Consider the following 11,769-nt stretch of genomic DNA (forward strand, 5'->3'; position numbering starts at 1 on the left):
CCATAGCTCGGCTTCGATCACTTAACTTCGTTACATGATTATCTGTTACTTTCACATATCAGACACACCCAAATACCTTCAAATGTTCAAGTGCTGGTTTGTTCCCCTTTAACGCCTCATAAGGTGTCATTTGCTTTACGCCTTTTGTTGGAAGCCTATTTAATATATAAACCGAGTGATGAACCGCTTCTCCCCATAATTCGTCCGGTACTTCCATTGTCTTCATTATTGATCGGGTTGCCTCCATAATGGTACGGTTTCTTCTCTCAACGACGCCATTTTGTGGTGGTGAATATGGCGCCGTTAGTTGTCTTCTTATACCATCCTGTTCACAAAAATCAGAAAACAGTTTGGATGTGAACTCCCCACCTCGGTCAGTACGCAACCCGGTTAGCTTTAAGGACGTTTCCTATTCAACTTTTCTTTTAAATGACACAAACTTTTCAAAGGCTTCATCTTTAGTTCTCAACATAAATATCCACATATGGCGACTATAATCATCAACAATCAACAGAAAATATCGATTACCTCCAAGTGTCGCTGGTGTGATCGGCCCACAGAGGTCAGCGTACACTTGTTCGAGTGGTCTTTTGGCTCGCCATTGGGCTTCTTTTGGAAACGGTTTCTTTGGTTGCTTCCCTATCATACACCCTTCACAAACCTGTGATGGATGTTTCACCTTTGGTACACCCCGCACCAGTCCTTTTTGAACCATTGACTCTATAACCTGAAAGTTTACGTGACCCAAACGAGCATGCCACAACCAAGCCTCTTCTTCTATATTTGCCATTAAACAAACAGATTGTGTGACTTTAAGGGTAGACTTGTACAGTCGATTTATTGAACGCTCTACTTTCAAGATCAGTCGATTACTTTAATCATGAACATTTAAGAATTTGTGTAGCATTTCAATTTTATACCCCAACTCTGTCAACTGACCTAAGCTGATTATATTACTGCGTAGTGCAGGAATATAATACACATCGGCAACAAGTAATTGATCACCATTTTTGCATTGAAACAAAATGGTTCCTTTACCTTCGATTTGAACATTTGACCCGTCACCAAACCTCACTTTCCTAGTAATATTTCCATCTAAATCAGAGAATGAATCCTTCCTTCCTGTCATGTGATTACTTGCTCCATTATCGAGATACCACACGTCCACCTTTGATTGTTCACTGTTGTCAAATCTGTTCGGAACCACTTTCTCTTCATTTAGCAATACCATTTTTTCAACCTTCTCACCACAAACCGACAACAGTAATGCAGGTTCATCTTCAGATGTATGGTTCAAATTTGCTTCCTCATTCTTTTCTTTATGGACCTTACATTCAGAAGCATAGTGTCCATAATTTTCACAATTAAAACACTTGATGTGCTTTTTGTCTTTTGGTCTTTGATAGTTACCCCACTATCTCTGTCTCGATGACCATTATAACCGCCACGATTGCTCCTTCCTCGTCCTCTACCTTGACCACCCATTCGACCACCCCGGTCATGATGATTTGTACCACGTCCTCTACCTCCAGAACTCGAACCACCCCTTGAAATCTTCTGGGATGACAGGGTTTCTCCTTTCATAAGGAGTAAACTGTTTTCACTGTTGTTCGTGTTGCTTGCACGAAGTTTCAAACGATCTTCGTAGGCTTTTAACCTACCAATTGCTTCTTCAAAGGGCATCTTATCGATGTCCGAATATTGCTCCATGGATGCTACCAACTGGAGGTATTTATCGGGCACGGAATCGAGCAATTTTCTTACTAGCATGTTGTCTTCAAGAGTGGCTCCTAAACTGTTATGTTTAGACACCATGCCGCTCAGTTTTCCAGCGAATTCATCAATCGATTCGCTGTCCTTCATCTTCAAGCCTTCGAATTCACTCTTTAGTGTGTGCAACCTTGCCTTTTGCACACGCTCAGCACCTAGGTATCGCGTCTTCAATGATTCCCAAACGTCCTTCGCCGTCTTATTCTTTGAGATTTGTAACAACACATCTTCTGGTACAGCCTGAAATATGAAAGCCCTAGCTGACTTGCTTTTCTTCTCGTCCACATCCACCCCGGCATGTGGTTCTACCGACTCCCATAACCCATGAGCGTCGAGAATGGCTTCCATGCGAATTGCCCAGGTTGTATAATTTGTTGATGTTAAAATTGGACATTGGAATGAAACGGAACCTTCTTTTGTTGTATGAGCTACGATCGACATATCTTTAGTTTTTATGTATTTTGGCATACAACCAGGTTAGCTCTGAATACCAATTGATGGATATAATACAAAGAAACCAAAAATATATCGATGAGAAAAATAAGGATTGGAGCAATTTTCTGTTGTATTTCTTGAATGAAAACAGTACAAGACTTGAATGAAAAACAAATTACATATTTCATCTATTTAAACTAAACACAGATAAAATCTTGCATCATTATTCCAGTTATCCACGTTTTCTTGTATCATTATTCCACTTCTCCACGTTTTCTTGCATCATTATTCCACTTCTCCATATTTTATTCACACGTCCAAATACTCAGTCATATCCTACAAATTCGGTCAACTCCACAACGTCACAATTTGTTCCAACACCTGCCATTCCTGCTCTCATTACCTTACTAGTTACCACTGAAAACCAAACAGTTATCAGAGCTCTAAAAAAAGGTTGTAAATAAACAACTTCCAAAATTAGCATCCCTATGTGCATTATTAATATACATAGTAATGTCAAGTAATAAATTTAAATAAATAAACTAAATCCACAAGACTTCCCCTTTGTTTAGGAGAATGTGCAGATACACTATACTCTTCACTATACTGATGTATCAAATGAGTAAATAGTACCCGAATAAATATCTAAAAAAATCTTATATCATACCGCCGGGCACATAACCTTCATCAAACAAATGCTCATTCAATCTGTTCAAAACTTCCCGTACACAGTTCCCTTCACAACTCCCATCGTGACCCGAAGAAAACACATACGTTTTACTCATTAACTCAATCCAACTATATCCACTCTCCTTTTTCAATACCTTCTCCTTCATAAGTTTCCTAACTTCCGCTATTTCATTCCACATTTTCAACTCACCATAAATATTCGACAACATAACATGAGCCGAAACATCATCCGGATCAATACTTAGTATCTTCTCAGCAGCATATTTTCCCAAAACAAAATCTTTATTCGTTTTACATCCTGACAAAAGACACCTCCAAACCACCTTATCCGGTTTTGTAGGAAAATTTGTTATAAACTCATACGCTAACTTTGTTTGTCCTTTACGCGAAAATAAACTAACCATACACGCCAAGTGATCCGTTCTTGGCGTTATACCATAATCTTTAGTCATAGAATGAAAATGGTGTATCCCGTCTTCTAAAAATCCCGAATGGCTACAAGCCGATAGTACCCCGATAAATGTAATATCATTAGGTTTTACTTTCGAATCTAACATTTTCTTGTAAATTTCTAAACTTTTTTGGCCAAGACCGTGTTGTGCGTACCCCACAAGCATCGTGTTCCAAGAAACAATGTTTTTGAAATGAAAATTATCAAAAACTGCCTGAGCGTTAGATAATCGTCCACATTTAGCATACATGTCGATAAGGGCACTACCGACAATAACATTTGAATCGATTTTGAGTTTAACAATGCAACAATGAGTTTGTTTACCCCACTCGATAGCCGGTAAATCACCACATATGTTTAAAATACTTGAATACGAGTAATGATTAAGTTCAAATCCTTTCGATAACATTTCATGAAGAAGCTTGATAGCATCTTCATAATACCCCAAGTTCATATGACCAGAAATTAACGCATTCCATGTGACAACGTCAGGTTCAATCATTTCATCATAAATCTTTATAGCTTCTTTAAAAAGGGTAGATTTGAAATAAAAGTCCATAATTGAATTCCCAATTATTGTGAACGATATGTATCCCAGTTTCATTATTAACGAGTGGAGTTGTTTCCCAAACTCAATTTTATTTGTTTCGACGAACGCTCCAAGAACACTTGCAAACGTTCGTTCATTCGGTTTCTCACCCAAATTAATCATTCTACGAAAAAGATGAATAGCTTCTTTACGCTTTCCGTGTTGAACAAAACCACCGATTAATGCAGTCCAAGCAGTCAAATGTGGTGTGTTTACTTCACTAAACACTCGATTAGCCAAGTCCACTTCACCACATTTTGCATACAAATTCACCAGTCCAGTCGCGACAAATTGGTCCATTCGGGTCCCAGTTTTTACAGAATACGAATGTACTTGCGTACCAACCTCCATACTCTCTACAGCAGCACAAGCACCCAATACACTCGCACACGCAAACTCATTAACCTTCACTCCTGCTTTATGGGATCTTGAAAAAATCTTTAATGCTTCTACATTTTCTCCACAATTACACGCACAGGAGACAAGTGACGTCCAAGAAACCTCGTTGGGTTCCAAAATCTGATCAAAAACCGAAACTGCATTTTTCAATATCCCACATTTCCCATATAGATTAACCAAAGAATTCTCCACAAAATTATTTAACTTCTCTTCAAACCTTACAATCCTAGCATGAATCTCTTTACCAGTTTTCAGAACGGCTAAACTAGCACACGCAGACAACGCACTAACATAACTGTAATGATTCGGTACACAACCATCAACCACCATTGATCTAAAACAATCTAAAGCCTCAACAGACATACCCAATTGAGAATAAGACGAAATTAAAGTAGTCCATGATATAAGGTTTCGTTGAGGCATTTTGTCAAACACTTGGCGTGCATCATTGATGCTGTTCGTTTTACAGTACATAGTAATTAAATGGTTGTATGTATAGACATCTGGGACAACCCCAGATTTGACAAGCATGGAGTGGGCTGCTCTGCCTTTGGGAGCTGAACCTGTGTTGGTGATTGATCGTATAAGATGAACGAAATTCATTGGGAGATGATGGTGTGGTATTGGTGGTTGTGGCTGTCATGTAGGTATAGGTTTTGTAGATACTTTGATACTTATAGTTTGTTGCTTCTTGTTTTTGAAAAAATAGATGTTTCAAGTTTTAACTGGTTTAAAGATGTAATGAAAAAAAAAAAAAAAAAAAAAAAGGTATACTGGTATAATTGTATTGAGAAACATATGAAACTGAAAAGGGTTAACGGCGTAGTGTCTTTGGTGTTGTTAAGTTAATGAGCTCCCAAATTTATTGTTAAGCCAATAGAAAACAACTTGGACTAACATCTATAGAAAGACTTCTAACATGATGAAAAAAATGGCTAACACAATAAAAATAATAATGAACATAAGAAACCTTTAAAGAAGAAACAAGTACAATTAGGCATGAACGTTACCCGAATATCCGGGTTTATAGCTGCAAAACGTCTTGAGTTCGAATTTCGTCGGCAGTATTTTAGCATGTTCTATGACAGTTATTCTGGGGTGTTTTCCAATGGTGATTACACGCAGAGTCTGTGTGAGGGAAAAAAGAAAAAAATCTTGGTGTGGGATTCGAACCAAAAGCATAAAGATGATGAGAAAGGCATGTTTACCACTTGCGCTAGGAACACAATCGATTCATAATAGGTTAATTACTTAATTATTCACTTGACCCTTATGATAAGATATCTAAAATTAAAATAAATTAACAAAATAATGTTTTTGTACATAGTAGCCAGAACTTATGATCAATTATATTGCTAAAAAGGTTACTCTTTAACTATGTATATGTATATTTCTTTTAAAATAGCATAGAACTTGAATCAATCTTTTAATATTATTGTCAATCAATTTATCATAGGTTGTGGAATCCGGGAAGAAAGCTTTCGAGTCAAGAAGGAGAGACTCGTTACATGTTAGCTTAGCTGCAAATGTTGACCTAGGGAAATTTCCCAAGATGAAATATATAGATGCCCTACTGAAAAAAGCCGCCTCATCACAGCAGGTGGGTTGCTTCCTCTATCGTCGTCGGGGAGCACCTGTATCTTGATCTTTCTGAAAACACGTCTTCTTATTCCATCTTTTCTAGAATCTTTAACGGACGAAATACTCACTTAACTTAAAAAAGGAAGGAGTCTTTGCGAATTCAGTCGTAGTCAATGACATATGTCTGAATGTGATGTCGGAGACCACCCACCTATTCATATCCACGAAACCTTCCAGAGGAAACCATCAACCTGAACCGGGAACACGAGCTTCTATTCCAAGGAAGTAAAACCTCTGGAGAGACTCAAACCCGAGACACAAGATTCTTTTTCGAGTACGTAACCATACAGCCAAAGGCTCAGTGGTATATTAATAGTCAAATATTTTTTTATTTTATTTTTTCTGAAAAAATAATAAAAGTAATTTTCTTTTTTTTAATATATATAAGTAATTTTCTTTTTTTAATAATAAAAGTAATTTTCTTTTTTTAATATATATATATATATATATATATATATATATATATATATATATATATATATATATATATATATATATATATATATATAGTGGTAGGATCAAGAGGGAAGTAACCAATCGGGGGGAAGCAAATTTTTTTTTTCGTTTTTTGAAAAAACTTTGTTCACGAACATTATAGATGGGATGAAAATATGAACATTTAGTAGAGACACTTTGTGATAAATGTTTTTATTTTGGCGGGAAAACGCTCGAAGAAGTAATATATAACAATTATCGTGTTTTTCGAGCGTATGTTGAGGTTTTAGCTATTGGGGTTTAGATATTAGAGTTTAGATATTAGGGTTTATAGGGTTTAGAAATTTAGGGTTTAGGGTTTAGATTTAGGGTTTAGATTTAGGATTTAGATTGAGTTTTTAACACGAACGGTTTAGAGTTTAGGGTTTAGGGTTTAGGGTTTGGTGTTTTGGGTTTATGGAATAAACCCAAAACACCAAACCCAAAACCCTAAACTCTAAATCGGGCTAAATTTTACTTCACAAAACATGGGAAAAAAAATATTCATATTCTTCACGAACAATATTATCTTGAATATTATTTTTGTCGATTGTTTTCCCGCCTAAATAATAACATTCATCACGAAGTGTCTCTTCTAAATGTTCATATTTTCGTGTGATCTTGATGCCGGAAAAAAAAATTGCTTCCCTCCGCTTCCCCCCGATTGGTTACTTCCCCATTGATCCTGCCCCTATATATATATATATATATATATATATATATATATATATATATATATATATATATATATATATATATATATATATAGTGATAGGATCAAGAGGGAAGTAACCAATCGGGGGGAAGCAAAAACTTTTTTTTTTTCGTTTTTTGAAAAAACTTTGTTCACGAACATTATAGATGAGATGAAAATATGAACATTTAGTAGAGACACTTTGTGATAAATGTTTTTATTTTGGCGGAAAAACGCTCGAAGAAGTAATATAAAACAATTATCGTGTTTTTCGAGCGTAGATTGAGGTTTTAGCTATTGGGGTTTAGATATTATGGTTTATAGGGTTTAGATATTAGGGTTTAGAAATTTAGGGTTTAGGGTTTAGATTTAGGATTTAGATTGAGTTTTTAACACGAACGGTTTAGAGTTTAGGGTTTAGGGTTTAGGGTTTGGTGTTTGGTGTTTTGGGTAATAAACCTAAAACACCAAACCCTAAACCCTAAACCCTAAACCCTAAACTCTAAATCGGGCTAAATTTTACTTCACAAAACATGAAGAAGAAAAAAACGTTCATATTCTTCACGAACAATATTATCTTGAATGTTATTTTTGTCGATCGTTTTTCCGCCTAAATAATAACATTCATCACGAAGTGTCTCTTCTAAATGTTCATATTTTCGTGTGATCTTGATGTAGTGACCCGAACTTTTCCATGTTTATATATATTAAATGAAATTGATATTTATATGATTAAGTGTTTTCAACATGTTAAGCAATCAAACTTGTTAAGACTTGATTAATTGAAATAGGTTTTATATAGACAATTGACCACCCAAGTTGACCGGTGATTCACGAACGTTAAAACTTGTAAAAACTATATGATGTCATATATATGGATATATATATATATATATAGTTAACATGGTATTATGATAAGTAAACATATCATTAAGTATATTAACAATGAACTACATATGTAAAAACAAGACTACTAACTTAATGATTTCGAAACGAGACATATATGTAACGATTATCGTTATAACGACATTTAATTGTATATATATCATATTAAGATATATTAATATATCATAATATCATGATAATGTAATAATTTAACATCTCATTTGATATAATAAACAATGGGTTAACAACACTTAACAGTATCGTTAACCTAAAGGCTTCAAAACAACATTTACATGTAACGACTAACGATGACTTAACGACTCAGTTAAAATGTATATACATGTAGTGTTTTAATATGTATTTATACACTTTTGAAAGACTTCAAGACACTTATTGTGACGATCGCTCCAAATCCATATGGACGAACACGTCATTCATTGATTTCATTGCGAGGTATTTGACCTCTATATGATACGTTTTGTAAACATTGCTGAAATGTCCCGTTCTTATTGATTAAAAACGTTCCATATTAATTGATTTCGTTGCGAGATTTTGACCTCTATATGAGACATTTTTCAAAGACTGCATTCATTTTTAAAACAAACCATAACCTTTATTTCATAAATAAAGGTTTAAAAAGCTTTACGTAGATTATCAAATAATGATAATCTAAAATATCCTGTTTACACACGACCATTACATAATGGTTTACAATACAAATATGTTACATCGAAATCAGTTTCTTGAATGCAGTTTTTACACAATATCATACAAACATGGACTCCAAATCTTGTCCTTATTTTAGTATGCAACAGCGGAAGCTCTTAGTATTCACCTGAAAATAAACATGCTTTAAACGTCAACAAAAATGTTGGTGAGTTATAGGTTTAACCTATATATATCAAATCGTAACAATAGACCACAAGATTTCATATTTCAATACACATCCCATACATAGAGATAAAAATCATTCATATGGTGAACACCTGGTAACCGACATTAACAAGATGCATATATAAGAATATCCCCATCATTCCGGGACACCATTCGGATATGATATAAATTTCGAAGTACTAAAGCATCCGGTACTTTGGATGGGGTTTGTTAGGCCCAATAGATCTATCTTTAGAATTCGCGTCAATTAGGGTGTCTGTTCCCTAATTCTTAGATTACCAGACTTAATAAAAAGGGGCATATTCGATTTCGATAATTCAACCATAGAATGTAGTTTCACGTACTTGTGTCTATTTTGTAAATCATTTATAAAACCTGCATGTATTCTCATCCCAAAAATATTAGATTTTAAAAGTGGACTATAACTCACTTTCACAGATTTTTACTTCGTCGGGAAGTAAGACTTGGCCACTGGTTGATTCACGAACCTATAACAATATATACATATATATCAAAGTATGTTCAAAATATATTTACAACACTTTTAATATATTTTGATGTTTTAAGTTTATTAAGTCAGCTGTCCTCGTTAGTAACCTACAACTAGTTGTCCACAGTTAGATGTACAGAAATAAATCGATAAATATTATCTTGAATCAATCCACGACCCAGTGTATACGTATCTCAGTATTGATCACAACTCAAACTATATATATTTTAGAATCAACCTCAACCCTGTATAGCTAACTCCAACATTCACATATAGAGTGTCTATGGTTGTTCCGAAATATATATAGATGTGTCGACATGATAGGTCGAAACATTGTATACGTGTTTATGGTATCTCAAAATTACATAATATACAATACAAGTTGATTAAGTTATGGTTGGAATAGATTTGTTACCAATTTTCACGTAGCTAAAATGAGAAAAATTATCCAATCTTGTTTTACCCATAACTTCTTCATTTTAAATCCGTTTTTAGTGAATCAAATTGCTATGGTTTCATACTGAACTCTATTTTATTAATATAAATAGAAAAAGTATAGGTTTATAGTCGGAAAAATAAGTTACAAGTCGTTTTTGTAAAGGTAGTCATTTCAGTCGAAAGAACGACGTCTAGATGACCATTTTAGAAAACATACTTCCACTTTGAGTTTAACCATAATTTTTGGATATAGTTTCATGTTCATAATAAAAATCATTTTCCCAGAATAACAACTTTTAAATCAAAGTTTATCATAGTTTTTAATTAACTAACCCAAAACAGCCCGCGGTGTTACTACGACGGCGTAAATCCGGTTTTACGGTGTTTTTCGTGTTTCCATGTTTCAAATCATTAAGTTAGCATATCATATAGATATAGAACATGTGTTTAGTTGATTTTAAAAGTCAAGTTAGAAGGATTAACTTTTATTTGCGAACAAGTTTAGAATTAACTAAACTATGTTCTAGTGATTACATGTTTAAACCTTCGAATAAGATAGCTTTATATGTATGAATCGAATGATGTTATGAACATCATTACTACCTCAAGTTCCTTGGTTAAACCTACTGGAAATGAAAAAAATAGATCTAGCTTCAAAGGATCCTTGGATTGCTTGAAAGTTCTTGAAGCAGAATCATGACACGAAAACAATTTCAAGTAAGATTTCCACTCGAAATAAGATTGTTATAGTTATAGAAATTGAATTAAAGTTTGAATATGATTATTACCTTGTATTAGAAAGATAACCTACTGTAAGTAACAAAGGTTTCTTGATCTTGGATGATTACTTGGAATGGATTTAGAAAACTTGGAAGTAAACTTGCAATCTTGGAAGTATTCTTGATTTTATGAAACTAGAATTTTTGGAATTTATGAAGAACACTTAGAACTTGAAGATAGAACTTGAGAGAGATCAATTATATGAAAAAAAATTGAAGAATGAAAGTGTTTGTAGGTGTTTTTGGTCGTTGGTGTATGAATTAGATATAAAGGATATGTAATTTTGTTTTCATGTAAATAAGTCATGAATGATTACTCATATTTTTGTAATTTTATGAGATATTTCATGCTAGTTGCCAAATGATGGTTCCCACATGTGTTAGGTGACTCACATGGGCTTCTAAGAGCTGATTATTGGAGTGTATATACCAATAGTACATACATCTAAAAGCTGTGTATTGTACGAGTACGAATACGGGTGCATACGAGTAGAATTGTTGATGAAACTGAACGAGGATGTAATTGTAAGCATTTTTGTTAAGTAGAAGTATTTTGATAAGTGTCTTGAAGTCTTTCAAAAGTGTATGAATACATATTAAAACACTACATGTATATACATTTTAACTGAGTCGTTAAGTCATCGTTAGTCGTTACATGTAAATGTTGTTTTGAAACCTTTAGGTTAACGATCTTGTTGAATGTTGTTAACCCATTGTTTATTATAACAAATGAGATGTTAAATTGTTATATTATCATGATATTATGATATATAATATATCTTAGTATGATATATATATAGTTAAATGTCGTTACAACGATAATCGTTACATATATGTCTCGTTTCGAAATCATTAAGTTAGTAGTCTTATTTTTACATATGTATTTCATTGTTAATACACTTAATAATATATTTACTTATCATTTAACATAATTAACCAAGTGTATCAATATCTTAATATGATTCATATGTACCTAGTAAGACGTTGTTATAACGATAATCGTTATATATATCGTTTTCGAGTTTCTTAAATTAATAGTCTCATTTTTATGTATATAACTCATTGTTAAAATACCTAATGAGATACATACTTATAATAAAATCATGTTAACTATATATATAACCATATATATGTCATCGT

General features: G+C 33.6%; 1 protein-coding gene across 1 annotated transcript; it reads right to left on the reverse strand.

Moving 5' to 3' along the window:
- Positions 1-2,861: 2,861 nt before the first annotated feature.
- LOC139867502 (pentatricopeptide repeat-containing protein At2g27610-like) lies at positions 2,862-5,047 on the reverse strand. Its single transcript, XM_071855868.1, has one exon. The coding sequence runs from the start codon at positions 4,935-4,937 to the stop codon at positions 2,862-2,864; it is 2,076 nt and encodes a 691-aa protein (XP_071711969.1). The 5' UTR covers positions 4,938-5,047.
- Positions 5,048-11,769: the final 6,722 nt, after the last annotated feature.

Source organism: Rutidosis leptorrhynchoides, chromosome 9 (assembly GCF_046630445.1).
Source record: "Rutidosis leptorrhynchoides isolate AG116_Rl617_1_P2 chromosome 9, CSIRO_AGI_Rlap_v1, whole genome shotgun sequence".
Taxonomy (NCBI): Eukaryota; Viridiplantae; Streptophyta; class Magnoliopsida; order Asterales; family Asteraceae; genus Rutidosis; species Rutidosis leptorrhynchoides.

What these genes read in the sequence shown, in the direction of transcription:
- LOC139867502 (XM_071855868.1), bottom strand. Translation starts at nt 4,937, where the DNA reads ATGAATTTCGTTCATCTTATACGATCAATCACCAACACAGGTTCAGCT.